Consider the following 19,542-nt stretch of genomic DNA (forward strand, 5'->3'; position numbering starts at 1 on the left):
CTCTAAACACAAGCTGGAATAGACTTTAAAGCCCGATTTTTCGCTAGAGTTTCTAACCCGTATTTCTGCTAAGGTTTCTAACCCCAATTTCTAGTAGTGTCTCTAACCCCAAGGTGCGATAGACTTTAAAGTCCGATTTTTCGCTAGGGTTTCTAATCCCAATTTCTGCTATGTTTTATAATCCCAATTTCTGCTAGTGTTTCTAACCCTAATTTCTACAAGGGTTTCTAACCCCACCCTGCAATATAGTTTAAAGACCGAACTTGCACTAGGGTTTCTAACCCCAACTTGCGATAGACTTTAAAGACCGATTTTTCGCTAGGGTTTCTAATCCCAATTTCTGCTAGGGTTTCTAACCCCCATTTCTGCTAGGGTTTCTCACCCCAACTTGCGATAGACTTTAAAGCCCGATTTTTCGCTAGGGTTTCTAACCCCAATTTCTACTAGGGTTTCTAACCCCAAACTGCGATAGAGTTTAAAAACCGAACTCTTGCTAGAGTTTCTAACTCAAATTTCTGCTAGGGTTTCTAACCCCAAGCTGGGATAGACTTTAAAGCCCGATTTTTCGCTAGGGTTTCTTACCCCAACCTGCGAAAAAGTTTAAAGTCCGATTTTTTGTTAGAGTTTCTAACCCCAATTTCTGCAAGGGTTTCTAACCCCAATTTCAAGTGGTGTCTCTAACCCCAAGCTGCGATAGATTTTAAAGCCCGATTTTTCGCCAGTGTTTCTCAACCCATTTTCCGCTAGGGTTTCTAACCACAACTTGCCATAGAGTCTAAAGAGCGAAATTTCGCTAGGGTTTCTAACCCCAACTTGCGATAGACTTTAAAGTCCGATTTTTTGCTAGGGTTTCTAACCCCTATTTCTGCTAAGGTTTCTAACCCCAACCTGCTATAGAGTTTAAAGGCGGATTTTTCGCTAGCGTTTCTAATCCCAATTTCTCCTACGGTTTCTAACTTCAATTTCTGCTAGGGTTTCTAACCCCAATTTCTGCAAGGGTTTCTAACCCCAACCTGCGATAGATTTTAAAGCCCGATTTTTTGCTAGGGTTTCTAACCCCAATTTCTGCAAGGGTTTCTAACCCCAACCTGCGATAGATTTTAAAGCCCGATTTTTTGCTAGGGTTTCTAACCCCAACTTGGGATAGACTTTAAAGCCCGATTTTTCGCTAGGGTTTCTAATCCCAATTTCTGCTATGTTTTATAATCCCAATTTCTGCTAGTGTTTCTAACCCTAATTTCTAGTAGTGTCTCTAACCCCAAGCTGCGATAGATTTTAAAGCCCGATTTTTCGCTAGGGTTTCTAATCCCAATTTCTGCTATTGTTTCTAACCCTCATTTCTGCTAGGGTTTCTAACCCCAATTTCTAGTGGTGTCTCTAACCACAAGCTGCGATAAATTTTAAAGCCCGATTTTTCGCCAGTGTTTCTCAACCCATTTTCCGCTAGGGTTTCTAACCACAACTTGCAATAGAGTCTAAAGACCGAAATTTCGCTAAGTTTTCTAACCCCAACTTGCGATAGACTTTAAAGTCCGATTTTTTGCTAGGGTTTCTAACCTCTATTTCTGCTAAGGTTTCTAACCCCAACCTGCTATAGAGTTTAAAGGCGGATTTTTCGCTAGCGTTTCTAATCCCAATTTCTCCTATGGTTTCTAACCTCAATTTCTGCTAGGGTTTCTAACCCCAATTTCTGCAAGGGTTTCTAACCCCAACCTCCGATAGATTTTAAAGCCCGATTTTTTGCTAGGGTTTCTAACCCCAACTTGGGATAGACTTTAAAGCCCGATTTTTCGCTAGGGTTTCTAACCCCAATTTCTTCTAGGGTTTCTAACCCCAACTTGCGATAGAGTTTAAAGCACGATTTTTCGCTAGGGTTTCTAACCCCTATTTCTGCTAAGGTTTCTAACCCCAACCTGCTATAGAGTTTAAAGGCGGATTTTTCGCTAGGGTTTCTAATCCCAATTTCTCCTATGGTTTTTAACCTCAATTTCTGATAGGGTTTCTAACCCCAACCTGCTATAGAGTTTAAAAGCGGAATTTTCGCTAGGGTTTCTAATCCCAATTTCTGTTAGGCTTTCTAAGCGCAATTTCTACAAGGGTTTCTAACCCCAACCTGCGATAGATTTTAAAGCCCGATTTTTCGCTAGGGTTTCTAACCACATTTTCCGCTAGGGTTTCTAACCCCAACTTGCGATAGACTTTAAAGACCGATTTTTCGCTAGGGTTTCTAATCCCATTTTCTGCTATGGTTTCTAACCCCAATTTCTAGTGGTGTCTCTAAACACAAGCTGGAATAGACTTTAAAGCCCGATTTTTCGCTAGAGTTCCTAACCCGTATTTCTGCTAAGGTTTCTAACCCCAATTTCTAGTAGTGTCTCTAACCCCAAGGTGCGATAGACTTTAAAGTCCGATTTTTCGCTAGGGTTTCTAATCCCAATTTCTGCTATGTTTTATAATCCCAATTTCTGCTAGTGTTTCTAACCCTAATTTCTACAAGGGTTTCTAACCCGAACCTGCAATATAGTTTAAAGACCGAACTTGCGCTAGGGTTTCTAACCCCAACTTGCGATAGACTTTAAAGACCGATTTTTCGCTAGGGTTTCTAATCCCAATTTCGGCTATGGTTTCTAACCTCAATTTCTGATAGGGTGTCTAACTCCAAACTACGATAGACTTTAAAGCTCAATTTTTAGCTAATGTTTCTAACCCTATTTTCCGCTAGGGTTTCTCACCCCAACTTGCGATAGACTTTAAAGCCCGATTTTTCGCTAGGGTTTCTAACCCCAATTTCTACTAGGGTTTCTAACCCCAAACTGCTATAGAGTTTAAAGGCGGATTTTTCGCTAGGGTTTCTAACCCCAATTTCTGACATGGTTTCTAACCTCAACTTCTGCTAGGGTTTCTAACCCCAATTTCTGCAAGGGTTTCTAACCCCAATTTCTAGTGGTGTCTCTAACCCCAACTTGCGATAGACTTTAAAGACCGATTTTTCGCTAGGGTTTCTAATCCCAATTTCTGCTAGGGTTTCTAACCCCAATTTCTGCTATTGTTTCTAACCCCAATTTCTGCTAGTGTGTCTAACTCCAAGCTACGATAGACTTTAAAGACCGATTTTTCGTTAGGGTTTCTAATCCCAATTTCTGCTAGGGTTTCTAACCCCAATTTCTCCTATAGTTTTTAACCCCAATTTCTGCTAGGGTTTCTAACCCCAATTTCTAGTGGTGTCTCTAACCCCAAGCTGCGATAGATTTTAAAGCCCGATTTTTCGCCAGTGTTTCTCAACCCATTTTCCGCTAGGGTTTCTAACCACAACTTGCCATAGAGTCTAAAGACCGAAATTTCGCTAGGGTTTCTAACCCCAACTTGCGATAGACTTTAAAGCCCGATTTTTTGCTAGGATTTCCAACCCCTATTTCTGCTAAGGTTTCTAATCCCAACCTGCTATAGAGTTTAAAGGCGGATTTTTCGCTAGGGTTTCTAATCCCAATTTCTGCTAGGGTTTCTAACCTCAATTTCTGCTAGGGTTTCTAACCCCAACCTGCTTTAGAGTTTAAAGCCCGATTTTTCGCTAGCGTTTCTAACCCCAACTTGCGATAGACTTTAAAGCCCGATTATTCGCCACTGTTTCTAACCCCAATTTCTGCTAGGGTTTCTAACCCCAACCTGCTATAGAGTTTAAAGGCGGATTTTTCGCTAGGGTTTCTAATCCCAATTTCTGCTATGGTTTCTAACCTCAATTTCTGCTAGGGTTTCTAACCCCAATTTCTGCAAGGCTTTCTAACCCCAACCTGCAATATAGTTTAAAGACCGAACTTGCGCTAGGGTTTCTAACCCCAACTTGCGATAGACTTTAAAGACCGATTTTTCGCTAGGGTTTCTAATCCCAATTTCTGCTAGGGTTTCTAACCCCAATTTCTGCTATTGTTTCTAACCCCAATTTCTTCTACGGTGTCTAACTCCAAGCTACGATAGACTTTAAAGCCCGATTTTTCGCTAATGTTTCTAATCCCAATTGCTGCTATGGTTTCTAACCCCAACCTGCGATAGGTTTTAAAGCCCGATTTTAAGATACGGTTTCTAACCCCATATTACGTTAGAGATTCTAAACCCAACTTGGGATAGACTTTAAAGCGCGATTTTTCGCTAGGGTTTCTAACCCCAATTTCTGCTAGGGTTTCTAGCCCCAACTTGCGATAGAGTTTAAAGCCCGATTTTTCGCTAGGGTTTTTAACCCCAATTTCTGCTAGGGTTTCTAACCCCAACCTGCGATAGATTTTAAAGCGCGATTTTTCGCTAGGGTTTCTAACCCCAACTTGCGATAGACTTTAAAGCCCGATTTTTCGCTAATGTTTCTAATCCCAATTTCTGCTAGGGTTTCTAACCCCAAGCTGGCATAGACTTTAAAGCCCGATTTTTCGCTAGGGTTTCTAATCCCAATTTCTGCTATGGTTTCTAACCCCAATTTCTGATAGGGTGTCTAACTCCAAACTACGATAGACTTTAAAGCTCAATTTTTAGCTAATGTTTCTAACCCTATTTTCCGCTAGGGTTTCTCACCCCAACTTGCGATAGACTTTAAAGCCCGATTTTTCGCTAGGGTTTCTAACCCCAATTTCTACTAGGGTTTCTAACCCTAAACTGCGATAGAGTTTAAAAACCGAACTCTTGCTAGAGTTTCTAACTCCAATTTCTGCTAGAGTTTCTAACCCCAAGCTGGGATAGACTTTAAAGCCCGATTTTTCGCTAGGGTTTCTTACCCCAACCTGCGAAAAAGTTTAAAGTCCGATTTTTCGCTAGGGTTTCTAACCCTATTTTTCGCTAGGGTTTCTAACCCCAACTTGCGATAGACTTTAAAGCCCGATTTTTTGCTAGGGTTTCTAACCCCTATTTCTGCTAAGGTTTCTAACCCCAACCTGCTATAGACTTTAAAGACCGATTTTTCACTAGGGTTTCTAAACCCATTTTCTGCTATGGTTTCTAACCCCAATTTCTGCTAATGTTTCTAACCCTAATTTCTAGTCGTGTCTCTAACCCCAACCTGCAATAGAGTCTAAAGACCGAAATTTCGCTAGGGTTTCTAACCCCAACTTGCGATAGATTTTAAAGCCCGATTTTTCGCTAGGGCTTCTAATCCCAATTTCTCCTATGGTTTCTAACCCCAATTTCTGCTAGGGTTTCTAACCCCAATTTCTAGTGGTGTCTCTAACCACAAGCTGCGATAAATTTTAAAGCCCGATTTTTCGCCAGTGTTTCTCAACGCATTTTCCGCTAGGGTTTCTAACCACAACTTGCAATAGAGTCTAAAGACCGAAATTTCGCTAGGGTTTCTAACCCAAACTTGCGATAAACTTTAAAGCCCGATTTTTTGCTAGGGTTTCTAACCCCTATTTCTGCTAAGGTTTCTAACCCCAACCTGCTATAGAGTTTAAAGGCGGATTTTTCGCTAGGGTTTCTAATCCCAATTTCTCCTATGGTTTTTAACCTCAATTTCTGATAGGGTTTCTAACCCCAATTTCTGCAAGGGTTTCTAACCCCAACCTGCGATAGATTTTAAAGGCCGATTTTTCGCTAGGGTTTCTAACCCCAACTTGCGATAGACTTTAAAGCCCGATTTTTCGCTAGTGTTTCTAACCCCAACCTGCGATAGAGTTTAAAGTCCGATTTTTTGCTAGAGTTTCTAACCCCTATTTCTGCTAAGGTTTCTAACCCCAATTTCTAGTAGTGTCTCTAACCCCAAGGTGCGATAGACTTTAAAGTCCGATTTTTCGCTAGGGTTTCTAATCCCAATTTCTGCTATGTTTTCTAATCCCAATTTCTGCTAGTGTTTCTAACCCTAATTTCTAGTGGTGTCTCTAACCACAAGCTGCGATAAATTTTAAAGCCCGATTTTTCGCCAGTGTTTCTCAACCCATTTTCCGCTAGGGTTTCTAACCCCAACTTGCAATAGAGTTTAAAGGCGGATTTTTCGCTACGAGTTCTAATCCTAATTGCTCCTCTGGTTTCTAACCTCAATTTCTGCTAGGGTTTCTAACCCTAATTTCTGCAAGGGTTTCTAACCCCAACCTGCGATAGATTTTAAAGCCCGATTTTTCGCTAGGGTTTCTAACCCCAACTTGCGATAGACTTTAAAGCCCGATTTTTCGCTAGTGTTTCTAACCCCAATTTCTGCTAGGGTTTCTATCCCCAACCTGCTATAGAGTTTAAAGGCGGATTTTTCGCTAGGGTTTCTAATCCCAATTTCTGCTATGGTTTCTAACCTCAGATTCTGCTAGGGTTTCTATTCCCAATTTCTGCAAGGGTTTCTAAACCCAACCTGCAATATAGTTTAAAGACCGAACTTGCGCTAGGGTTTCTAATCCCAACTTGCGATAGACTTTAAAGACCGAATTTTCGCTAGGGTTTCTAATCCCAATTTCTGCTAGGGTTTCTAACTCCAATTTCTGCTATGGTTTCTAACCCCAATTTCTGCTAGGGTGTCTAACTCCAAGCTACGATAGACTTTAAAGCCCGATTTTTCGCTAATGTTTCTAACCCCAATTGCTGCTATGGTTTCTAACCACAACCTGCGATAGGTTTTAAAGCCCGATTTTGGGCTACGGTTTCTAACCCCATATTACGGTAGAGATTCTAAACCCAACTTGGGATAGACTTTAAAGCCCGATTTTTCGCTAGGGTTTCTAACCCCAATTTCTGCTAGGGTTTCTAACCCCAACCTGCGATAGAGTTTAAAGACCGATTTTTCGCTAGGGTTTCTAACCCATTTTCCGTAAGGGTTTCTAACCCCAACTTGCGATAGACTTTAAAGCCCGATTTTTCGCTAGAGTTTTTAACTTTAATTTCTGCTAGGGTTTCTAACCCAAACCTGCAATATAGTTTAAAGACCGAACTTGCGCTAGGGTTTCTAACCCCAACTTGCGATAGACTTTAAAGCCCGATTTTTCGCTAGGGTTTCTAATCCCAATTTCTGCTAGGGTTTCTAACCCCAATTTCTTCTAGGGTTTCTAACCCCAATTGCTGCTAGGGTGCCTAACCCCAAGCTACGATAGACTTTAAAGCTCGATTTTTCGCTAATGTTTCTAACCCCATTTTCCGCTAGGGTTTCTAACACCAAACTGCGATAGAGTTTAAAGCCCGATTTTTCGCTATGGTTTCTGAGTAGTATAGGGGATGGGGGTTCCAAAACAGTGACCACCGGAGGATTACCCGTCTAAAGTGAATTCCTCGATTCATACCGCGATTACCCGCATCCCGCGTCTATGTAGTTAAATATGTTAGTCTATATATGGAGTGCGAAGAAAGTAAGAGAACTTTTAAGAAAGAAGCGGATTTAAAGAAGCATTTAAAGATGAAGACGAAGTGTATGAGTAGTTATGATTGTGGGTGTGGTAAGAAGTTCGATACGAAGGTTAGATTGTATTGGCATTGTCAGGACTGTGAGTGTGACTACGATGATCTGAAAAGGGTCTGGAATTAGGTATAAGATATTTCCTATTATATATGGAATCCCAAACCAATTTCGAAACGGGGTCAATACCCGGTAACGGTGAGATTGACGTTAGACAGTTTTGGCGTCAGTCAGAAAGGAAGGTTAAAAGGACTCTCCGAAAAGGCATAGAAGAATTAGGAGCCCTGAAAGCGAGTATAATGGTAGAGGTAAGCTTGTCAAAAGATGAGGTAACGACGACAGCAATGCTGCGATCAAAGTCACTGGTTATATTAGAGTCCACGAATCTGGATAGGTCACTCAGCGAAGCCTTAGAAGCAATTACAGAGTCGCTGTCTAACTATACGAGAGAAGGATCAGGTTGGATAGTGGAGGAGGTAGAAGGTATGGAGGTTAGCATGGCAAGGTACGTGCCGATACGAGGAGGAAGTTACGTGCCCCTGCCGGCGTGGATAGAAAGGAAGAAAGCCATAGTCAACGTAAAGAATGACGACAACCGCTGCTTTATGTGGGCAATACGATCCGCGCTGTATCCAGTAGATGATAATCCCTGTAGACCAAGCAAATACCCAACAGACGATTTGGAGTGGGATGGCGTGGAGTTCCCAATGCAGCTGACAGACATACCGATATTCGAAGAGGAAAATGACCTAGCCATTAACGTTTACGGAGCCAGAGACCAAACAATAGTACCACTAGTATGACTACGGAAGGGCAAGTTCGGAATTATTTCGCCACCGTCACCAGCTTGCGAGAAAGTTATGGCCGCCCGAGATGATTTACCACCAGCCTTAGACCCTCCAGCACCCGTCGGCCCAGCTGGTCAAGCCCCTGTGCAAGTTCCTGGCCATGTTCCTGGTCCAATTCCTGATCCAATTCCTGGTCAAATTCCCGCCGCGCACAACGAAGGTGATGGTCAAAACCCGCCAGGAGAGGTATAGTCTTTAATTTCTTTCTATCAGTCCTTTAGAACGTCGGGTTCACGTGTAGTTTTGCAACTCTTGCCGCTGCAGCCGGGGTTGGGCTAGTTAGCTTATACAGTTAGAACGAACTTGAGCAAAACCGAAGTAGCGTGGCTCAGGGAGCCGAGTTTATACACGAGAAACATGTGAGCTCTGGGAGCTAGATACGAATTAGCGTGTGGATTAGGGAGCCGAGTTTATACGCGAGAAAACGTGAGCTCTGGGAGCTAGATACGAATTAGCGTGTGGCTCAGGGAGCCGAGTTTATACGAGAGAAAACACATGAGCTCTGGGAGCTAGATACGAATTAGCGTGTGGCTCAGGGAGCCGAGTTTATACACGAGAAAACGTGAGCTCTGGGAGCTACATACGAATTAGCAGCGTGGCTCAGGGAGCCGAGTTTATACGCGAGAAAAGACGTAAACTCTGAGAGTTAGATACGAATTAGTAACGTGGCTCGGGAAGCCGAGTAAAGAAGGTAATGAATATGAACCCGGGCACATACGTGGTCTAATTCTCCAAAGTTTTAAAATTTCATTTACGTTCTCGATAGGCGATACTCCCATTTCTATAGTTGATTTTAAGCGCTTTAGGGTTCCTTTTGATTGCAACTTTATTGTGCCGTTTCTATCTCGTATTCACTTTCTATGTCTGACCAATATAGTATGGTATATACTAATTTCGGTAGTCTACACGGTGTATAAGATGCAAATGCCTTTCCACATTTTGGCGCATATTTTCACAATACACTTAATTGCGGGCCTGTTATATCACACCTTTCTTTGTCCGATTCCTTTTAAATTTCGTCTTTGTTTTCGAGGGTCTCTTATTAATAGAATTGATCGCAACACGTTGGTCTTTGTTTAGGACTGCCGCCGAGGTAGCGGAAAACCATATAGATTCCAGCGTTTGTACTAATTACACTCAACGGTGGAGTGATTAATCACTGAAATTGAAATAAATTTGTTTGTTGAATGGTTGGATCTCTAGTGTCCCGCGCTTTATTCTCGCTCCTGGTTGACTCTAGGGGGGCCTTCTCAGTGCCTCAATTCTGGTCTTACGATCGGAGCCTGGGGTCAACGAGGGGCTGGGGGGTCCTCATACCCAGTTTTTAAACACGCTTCGTTTTCTCTTTTTTCAGAGCGTATTTGAGTCTCTCCTCTCCCGCCTTCTTCAGACCACAGAAACCTTTGAAAGAAAATGCTGTAATGTGTTTGGGGAACCCCAGCCTTTCGTTCGCCCCTTGGTCCCCCCGGAGTTGATCGTAGCCAGCCCCGCCTTAGCCGATCTGAAAACGTTGCGTTTTCGAGAACCAGATAATTTCCAAGCTGGCAGTTTACACGCACACGCTTCACTTTGTCTGTTCATGTTTAGAGTGTACGAGTGTTGAGTGATGGATTAGTAAGTATTCTCACTGAACACTGTGCTTCGTCACATTACCTCGCAAGACATCGGAAGGGCAAGTTAGCCCACCCCCCTCCCCTGGTGACGGTGGCGTACCTCTTTCCCCTTGCTGTTTACCTCATCACGTCGCGGATCTTGCCCCATAACTTAATTACTGCGACGTGACAATGGTATTCAGTGAGTATATAGTACTATTTTCACATGTGAAAATATCAGTTTTTCGAAAAGGAGAAATACAGTGGAATCCCGTTAATAAGGACAAGGTTGGGACTGACAAAACTGTCCTTATTAACAGGGTGTCCCTATTAACCGAGGTGTCAGAAAAACAGCTAAAAACACATTTTTAAACCATTTATTTTTACTGTGCTGTAAACCTTGAAATACAATGTTCAATATAACAGCCTAAACTGAAACAAAACTGCATATCACGGTACAAGCACTACATCATTTCTGTATCATACTGTACTGTGCTGTATAATTTCGTTTAAAGAAATCTGTGAAAAGGTCAAGGCATTGAAACCGAGACTAATCATGTGAGGCGGCCAGATATGATTATGATTATTGAAACAGTGAGTGATAAAATTGTTAACTCATAGTTGAGTTCTGGGAAATAACAGTGCAGTGGTATTGCGGTGGTATTTCATTATGCTGTAATAGCAAACTGGTCCGTTGATACGCAAAAACTGAAAATACAATCCGTATTAAGCTCATTATATCAATAAACAAATACAGTAAAGACGTCTTCAAATTTCAAGTGTCCTTAATGCGGGGTTGATTATGTATGGGAACTGTCATTCAGGTCCTAGAAATGTGTCCTTTGTACTTATTAACGTGTTCTTATAAAGCGGTTAATTTAACAGAAAATGTATGGAGCTTTCGTTGGGACTTTGAAACCTGTCCTTAATAACGAGGTGTCCTTATTAAGCGGGTGTCCTTAGAGCGGGGTTCCACTGTATAGGTATTTTATGGATAATTATATGATAAAATGGAATATTTTATATCCCAGTTGCAATGCATCATGGAATAACCATGGACCCTTTCGTGATCTTACATATATTGAGCAGGTAAACTACAGTCCAAATGAAGTTAATGTTTATTTAAGTTTATGTAAGGGTATCTTCTGACCTGAGATATTCTCCAATATCTGCCTGGTGAAAACATACAATATCTGTAGGATTGGCTTTTCTACAATCCTGTGTTGACCTGGCTGTAGCACCAAAACCCTAGTAAGAAAAGACAAATTAATATTCACCATTATCCATACATTGGTTCACTGCTGGTCAAACAAAAAGCATTCAGTCAAACTTGCACCTTGATGCCTCACTTGAGCGCTTTGTGCTTTTTTACCAGTGAACCAATGGATTGAAAATGGTGAATTGCCAATGCAATAATAAAAAATCCTTGATATATGGCTGGCAAAAAACATTATACAATGATTAGCAGCAATGTGATAGCAGCAATGTGATAGCAGCAATGTGATAGCAACATTGCAACAGGGTAACTTACCAGAGGGGCATCACTCATAGAAAAAACTACAACTCCCTGGTATTGTGGAGTGTTCTCTGTTATCCGGCCCAAGCCAGACTTGGTAATGTGGTTGCCATATAAATATGTTTGCTCTGCTCCAGGTTTTACCCAAATTTTGTACTAGATGGAAACAAAATAAATATTTAATCAGGAGTATCAATAGAATAGTGAGATGAGTGAATGCCGAGTTTATTTGAGACTAGTATGCTGACAAAACATGGACATCTTTTATGTACCCTCAATCTAGACCCCCTTTTAGAGTCCTGATTGTGGGGGCCCTGTGATATTTAAAATGCTGCCAAAGAAGCTTCATTTTTCAAGTTATTCAGTTTGTTGAAGAGATAGCTCTAATAGGCCTTGACTGTGCATGCAGATATAAATAGATAAAAACTGCCAACAATATACACAATTGCATGCACAGCTACATTACTTGTCAAAACTGCAGTCCATTCACTAGGCATAAAATGTTTAAACACGATAGTTCATTATTGTATTTATTATATTCATTTGGGGTTTTCTGAGTTATGACTAAATGTTAATCTCCAGACAGAAACACTAGCAAGTTAATTTGTTGTGTATAATTAATATAAGACCCTCATAAAAAAAGAGTAAAAGAATTAACAGCAGGGTCTCCCTAGCTTCCCTACTATGATGTGATTTTTGCAATTTCAAAATTAAATTCAAACATGCAAACCTTTGCATATGGAGCCATCAAATCCAAAGCAGTTACGTGCAGTTTGAATTTTTGGGTTTGGGTGAATTTTCCAACACAGGTCCCAATGCAGATAAGATTATCTCTGGCTATGTTTGTAGCTTTTCTCATGATGAGTTCACTAAGGAAGGAAAACATTAAATTTATTATAAAATTTGCAAACTCTCCATAACAATTTGTTAAAAAAAAGAATATATAAATAAAAATAAACACACAAACAAAACGAAACTTCAAAATTAATTTTTTACCAACAAAATTCTTTAGGGACCATTCATCTTATTAAGGACTTATAGATTTGCAAAATCTACGACGGCGATGTCAACCGGAAGTGTAAATAATTTCTCTTTGGGGTTCTGTTCATTGGAGATTTCATTCGAAACATTGTCAGCGAAGTCAACTCATCCACAGGGAAGACAGATTTTAAAGACTCGAAACCCCAAAGTGAAGTAATTTACACTTCCGGTTGACTACGCCGTAGCATATTTTGCAAATCTTAAAGTCCCTATTAACTCTTTGACTACTGGGGCCTGGGGCCCAATAGAATCAAATTAAAATAACTTGGTAAAAATATGTTGACCCTCCACCCCCCCCCCCCCCCCTTGCTATCCAAAATAAAAATCACTAGATCCCCCAAAAACAAAAATACATATATTCAAGCGATCCCTCTTCCATATTCTCTACTTTCACATCCCCATAATACTTTGCATCTTTGGGGGGGGGGTAACCAGAGGGTAAAAACCCATTTATTTTGCTGAAGGCTGATCGGACAATGTTGACAATACTCTGATTGGCATCCAAAAATAAAATAAAGAAGTAAAAAACAGAAAAAGGTAGAAGCTTGAAGATGTTTAAGGTAAATTTTAAACATATTTTCGTAAGTCAATACATTTTCTGCAAGACCAAAACTCTTGATGATCTGTACACGCAAAAATTACTTGGAATAAACTGATGATCATTATTGTAATGATAAAAGCAGGTATAGTTCAATTAAGAAACCTTTCAATTTGGGACAGTTTTTTGATTGGTTACCCCCCAAAGACGCAAGGCATTATGGGGATGTGAAAGTAGTTTTTCACTAACCCCCTCCCCCCAAACATAAATAATGATTGGACACTTATATTTGCTATCGAATGTGGCTGACATCTCTCAAGTACTTAAACAAATGTACCCTATGGTGAACTCATGGATACTAGTTTAACTTTTCAGAGACTGGGTTCCCTGTGCCCTTCTTATGCTTATTATTGCTCTTATGATAGGCGACTTGCACTAAGAGGTCACATGATCAAATTGGCCATTGTGGCTGGCATTCTACAGGATTTTAGCTATGCGAGAATGTAAGAAAGGTGGCGGATTCGGATAGTTTTTTTTGTGATAAAAGGTAAGTTAGCGCACTAAATAATGATAAAAATCACCTTTTCTTGCAAGAAATATATTCTTAGTAGATATCTAAAGTAGATTTTTGCTATTAACTTGTCAAAGAGAAAAAATATGGTATTTTTTGAGCTATGATGTGAAGACCTACAAAGCGTTTAGTCTTGTTTTGCAGACTTCATGACCTCAAAACAACGAGTTCTTGTCGAAAAATATCAAGTATTTTTCAACTTCATTCTTGAAAAATGCATTTTTCTTGCAAGAAATACACTTACCCTTCTAATAGATACCTTAAGTAGATTTTTGCTGCATTCGCCAGGAAGAGGAAAAATATAGTATGTTTTGAGCTCATGCAGTTGGCTAAATAAGACCAAGGCATAGGTCTTCACATCATATAAAAATACCATATTTTTTCTCTTCTTGGCCCATTAATAGCAAAAATCTACTTTTACTAAGAATATATTTCTTGCAAGAAAAGGGGATTTTTATTTAGTTATTTAGTTCGTTATTTAGTTTGCAAGATTACCTTTTAACACCAAAAAACTATCCGAACCCGCCATCTTTTTTTACATTCTTGCATAGCTAAAATCCTGTAGAATACCAGCCACAATGGCCAATATGATCATGTGACCTCTTAGTGCAAGTTGCCTATTATTCATACAATTTATTCAAAATCAAACAGATATAATTGTCTGATTTTATAATGTTGTGTTCATGTGTCATACTTCATAGATTTTCATTCATTTATTCGCTTGTTCTGGGTATACATGCAAATTCAAATCATATTTTGGAAAATCCAGTTTCAAGAAGATTTGTTTATCTTTACTTTGATCAAGGGAGCACGTTAAAATTTTGATTGTGTTGGTTTATCTTCAATTTTATCGCACGTATTCTAAGATATAGCAGGCGTTCCTTGTAGTTCTTGTTTACATGTGCATGCTACACTTCATGGCAGGCGTTCCTTGCTTTAGTCGGGCTAGCGAATTTACGCCAAAAACCGACGAATATATTGCGAGGAGCGGAGCAACGTTTAAAAAAGGAGGGGAGTGAAACTGTAAACCACGTGACCCTTTTCAGCCAATCAAACAATCCAAAATGAAAATATTTTTTTCTCTATGCTGGTAGCAATATCTATAGAAACGGATTACGAGACAAATTCAAAAAATGACGTGTAACGTCAAACAGATGAAAACAAACAAAATGGCGTCCTTGAGCGAAGAGCAAAACAAAGTTTTTAATATCGTAGAAAAAGGTTTTAGTGTGTTTATTAGTGGAATAGCTGGAAGCAGAAAATCATTTCTAATTAGATATATTTTAAAGGAGTTGAGAAAGGGAGCAAGCAGTGTTTTTTTCACCGTATCAACAGGTTTTGCGGCTCAAAATATATGAGGATCGACAATACATTCATTTGCCGGCGTCGGAACAGGAAAAAATCGGCTCAAAAACTGGTGAACATAATCAAGAATAATCCTACTGTTGAAAAGTTTGTATGATCACATGGCTTTAGCCCTTTTTCGTTACACTTGGTCTTGTAAACTAAATATGCCTCCATAGTTTTGATAGCTTCCCCATTAGATACAGAAAATAAACTAGTGATTATTCTGTAGAAAAATTCAAATTTCAAATTAACGATTTCAAAAACATTCAAACGAGTGACTCGACAGTTCATCTTGAACATAAACTCATACGCTCATGTTATGTAAATTCATAAATTCAGCTCACTCTAAGTTTCGACAAGGGAGCACGTTAAAATATTGATCATGTAATCCAGCCATCAATGTGCATAGCAACCGCCTGTGTGCATAGCAATCTGCTACGAGCATAGGACGATAAAATTTCCACTGTTTCACTCCCCTCCTATCACACTCGTCATTCCCTTCCTTACACGATCGTAAGCCATTCGGATCGGCCGAAACCAAAACACTAAGAGGAACGCCTGTCACAAGATAGATTGCGCGTGCTAGATAGATCAGCCAAGAACAATGACTTGTCAATGACTTGACAAACAAAATTTTAATGTGCTCCCTTGCTTTGATAATGCTGTTTCACATGAACTTCCATCCTATACCAACATTTCATCTTAAAATCAGATCAATCGAACTATGTTAAGTTCAGCTATAATTGACCAATTGTAAAAAAAGAGTGTGACCTAAATAAAACTACTATAAAGCCACCTTTAATATGTTTAATATAAAATATACAGTCAATGTCATTAACATTAATTATTGTCCACCGAAAAAAGACATTTAGACATTTACTCATTTAGACTAAAAGAAATACCACATGTTTCCTCAACCGTTCTGGCATTATAAAACAAACCCTGAAATACTATTCTCCATCTTAAATCCTCAATAAAAGGTTGGGGCATTCTGGATTTTGAATTCACGAGTTGAATTTTACATTTAAGTTTTAAAGTTACCCCACGCTGGGGTTCCCTTTCCCGAATTCTATGTCACTGCATATTATCTTAAATGTTTTCTAGACAAAGAAATAATAATAATAATAATGGAACTTATATAGCGCACATATCAAAATTCATGGCGCTTCACAATAAGAAATAAAATAAAACCAGACGTATGTTACAATATTAATAAAATAATATTAATAAATAATCTCTGTTTTCATCTCAGAAGAACTTAAAAATCAAAGTTGAAAAAATGTTTGTAAATGCTACATAGGACAGACAAGCAGCACCATTGATTGATTGATAAAAGAGCATTATTGACAAACTATGAACAGGCAATTCAGAATTTTTAAACAGACAACTTACCTCACATAATAGACTCTATTATCATGCAGTCTAAAGCAGTAGTTACCATCAGGTCTGTCGATTAACAGCTTCACATTCTCACCAATACTATAGATTAAAAATAGTCAAAAACCCCTTTAAATTTAATTAACATTTCTGAGAAATATATCTCAAAATATCATTTTTAAATCATGGTTACGACCATGGATACACAAAGCATAGAAACAAGTTATGCAAGGGGTCTGAATATGCAAATGTATCATTCACTCAATAAGGTGTTAGCAGATTGATAATTACATTAAATTTTTATTTTCTCCATTTTCTGCCTAGTTATTTTTTGTACTGTGTTTTTCATACATGTTTCAAATTATATATTTTTCCATTTTTAAGTTAGATTTAAGTTAGATAACTGAGGGGTTAATTGTGTAACCCTCATAAAATATAGACTTATAGTCAAAACAGCTTAAGCTTACCCTACTAGGTTCCATTAATGGCTTCATTATTCAAAAATATCAGTATTCTTTCTGATAAGAAAAATTCGAGTTTTGAATTGGTTATTGTTTTCAATCTTGAATATTTGTATTGTCAGAAAGAATATTAAATGTCTATATTCAAATAATGAAACCACTATAGGAATCTAGGGGATAAGCTTGAGCAGTTTTGACTGTAAATAAGTAGATATATGAATAAATGAATAAATAAATAAATAAATAAATGAGTGGATTAATAAATAAATACATAAAAATAATAAGACATACATATTCAGACTTTTACCAATTTGAAGACTATAGGTAGAAAGAAAGCACTCTTCAGTATATGTTAAAATCAAACTGCCCTTTGGCAAACTCATGGGAAAAGCTGCACTTTTCATAGATTCGGTGCCTGTGCTTTTCTTATGCTTGTTGAGTTGTTGATAAATAAATAAAAATAATAAAACACACACATCTAGAGTTTTACCAATTTGAAGACTAGTCAGTCGAAAGAAGGCACTCTTCAATACATATTAAAATCAAACCATCCTTTGGTGAACTCGATTTAATTAAATGCTCCATCTAACTTGTAACATGAGCAATTTTCCTTATATTTTTCCTTTCAATTTTTACTTTGTATAGTCCTTTGTAATCTCGTTGAGTTTTTAAGGAAATCCTGTGATAAACTGATTGTTTGAAAAAAATTCAATTGAAGATTTTACGAAGACATTTGAAAGACAACATAGATCGCTTTGCTTGCAGTTTCCCTAAGGAAAATTGGGCCTTTTTATGTTCCTGAAGAGTGCTTTTTGCCATGAAACTTTCAGCCTACGAGTCTTCAAATACATGTGTATATAAAGATAAGAAGCATTAAATCAATAAGTAATACTGGCTAATCAGTAAAACTTGCCCAACAAATTTATCTTAACTTTGCTCACTTCAAATGAATGATCGTCTTATTGAAAGTCTAGTTTAGATGCTTATTCTATTATTTTATTAGAACCTGCATATTTCCTTAATTCCTTTGATATAAATAGATCTATAAATAAGGGGTATATTCATCATTGCTTGCCAGATTTCAATCCCACATTCAACAGCAACATTCCAATTCCTAATACAAATATGGCTTATAGCCTAAAATCTTCAAGGAGTTTTCAAGAGCTTAATCCCATAAAGTAACTAGATGTGTAACTTTTGAAAACCACCGACATAAGATGATTGATAATCATTTAAATATCGATCTGCTAATATCTTCTAGTGAGCAAGTGAGTGACACATTTGCATATCCAGGCCCCTCACAATTGCCAGTTTTCAAGTGACATCATCAAAACATCAAAATCTAAACTATACGTTGTATATATGTGTTTTAGAAATCAGTGTCACAAGAAAATATCACAACTCATTTTGATGTTTTGTTCCCGAATTATGAAGGTTGAGTTTCTATCATCCAATACCATCACGTTTATCTTAATAGCATTGAAAATATTGAAAAAAGTTATCCTAGTTGAAGGAGTTCCCCCAGGAGTGCGGGGGGGGGGGGGGGGGGGGGGGGGGGGGTATTCTTGCCCATTTAGGGTAGGGATATGCTGCTGAGCCTTCTAAACCCTGACCCTGTTCCAGAGTAAAATCACTGAAATTCATACCCTGTTCCAAAGTAAGATCTCTGGAAACCATACCCTGTTCCGGCATAATTGTGAAAATAGATATCCCGTTCCAGAGAGAAGAGAGCGTGATTTCATATACCCTGTCCTAGAGCGAGTGCAATTTTTTTAAAACCCTGTTCCAGAGAAGAGTCACTGTAAACCATACTCTGTTTGGCAGCAAGTACCCATATAGCAAAAATAGGGGAGTAGTGCAGTATTTTACTTTCTTATAAAAACAGCTAGTTATAAACAATGTTGACAAGCCAAATGTAGTTGCCCCAGGGGGTGGCTCTTGTTTTGCTATTTACTGCAAAATTTACCCCCATACGGTGGGGCATATTTCAGTTTCAGTTCACTATTCAGTACTAATCCCCACTTATATCCCGGGGTGGGGGGTCTGTGTTTACTTTGACTGGTGCAAATATCTCTTCGGCATCGCACCGGCATAGTGGAGGTCATGGGTTCGATTCCCGTTGAAGCTTGAAATCATTTTTTCAAGTCTTTCTTTACAGCGTTCGCTTGGATCGCTCATTCACTCTGATGATCAACACATCTATCATTATTTCACCACAGTTCTACCCATTTATTACATATAGTGGTTTGATGAATACCCAACAAAAATTACCGCTCGCCAACAGGATTGGCTTCATAGCTCAGTTGGTAGAGTATCGCACCGGCATCGCGGAGGTCATGGGTTCGATTCCCGTTGAAGCTTGAAATCATTTTTTCAAGTCTTTCTTTACAGCGTTCGCTTAGATCGCTCATTCGCTGTGATGATCAACACATCTATCTCTTAAATATCTCTTCGTTGCCGAGATATTCAATATAGAAATCACGAAATGATGATGTTAACCCAAGATCCTTAAGAAAAAGGAAAATCATGAAATATAGAGAGAATATCTCTGTGAGAATTAGCTCAAAATGACTGAAACTTTTGGCGATCATAGCGTACTAATTACCAACATAAGAATATTAAAGGCATTTTGAGCAATTTTGCTATCTATCACTGGATTGATTTTAGACCAAATTGCCCTCCACTCAGTTCAATAACCATTATAATACTTACTATTTAGCTAATTTTTCAAATACGATTTTCGTTTCCTCTTCTGTAAGAGGCCGCATGATTCTAGATGATTTTTTTATAGACTTTATATATGTTTATTGATCCTGTATATTGTGCCATGTGTTTGAGTCCACGCTTTATTGACCAGCAGATTTCTAACTCATCGGTCCTAGTCTCCCTTCTTGATCTTTGTTTCC

General features: G+C 38.8%; 1 protein-coding gene and 1 non-coding gene across 3 annotated transcripts; one reads left to right on the plus strand and one right to left on the minus strand.

Moving 5' to 3' along the window:
* Positions 1 to 9,030: 9,030 nt before the first annotated feature.
* On the minus strand, positions 9,031 to 19,542 carry LOC116290510 (60S ribosome subunit biogenesis protein NIP7 homolog). Of its 2 annotated transcripts, XM_031697554.2 has the most exons (6): positions 19,349 to 19,542; positions 16,191 to 16,277; positions 12,032 to 12,170; positions 11,317 to 11,457; positions 10,936 to 11,033; positions 9,031 to 9,352 (listed from the first exon to the last, which is right to left on the minus strand). In XM_031697554.2, the coding sequence occupies exons 1-6, from the start codon at positions 19,402 to 19,404 to the stop codon at positions 9,346 to 9,348; spliced, it is 528 nt and encodes a 175-aa protein (XP_031553414.1). In that variant the 5' UTR covers positions 19,405 to 19,542; the 3' UTR covers positions 9,031 to 9,345. The 2 variants fall into 2 exon arrangements, with proteins under 2 accessions (XP_031553414.1, XP_031553412.1); XM_031697552.2 differs by lacking the exon at positions 9,031 to 9,352 and having other exon boundaries at positions 10,886 to 11,033.
* On the plus strand, positions 18,925 to 18,997 carry Trnaa-ggc (transfer RNA alanine (anticodon GGC)). Its single transcript has one exon. It is a non-coding gene; the product is annotated as a tRNA-Ala (tRNA).

The sequence above is a fragment of the Actinia tenebrosa genome, unplaced genomic scaffold (genome assembly GCF_029948245.1).
Source record: "Actinia tenebrosa isolate PJP-AT-01 unplaced genomic scaffold, QUT_ActTen_1.0 utg2038__unscaffolded, whole genome shotgun sequence".
Classification (NCBI taxonomy): domain Eukaryota; kingdom Metazoa; phylum Cnidaria; class Anthozoa; order Actiniaria; family Actiniidae; genus Actinia; species Actinia tenebrosa.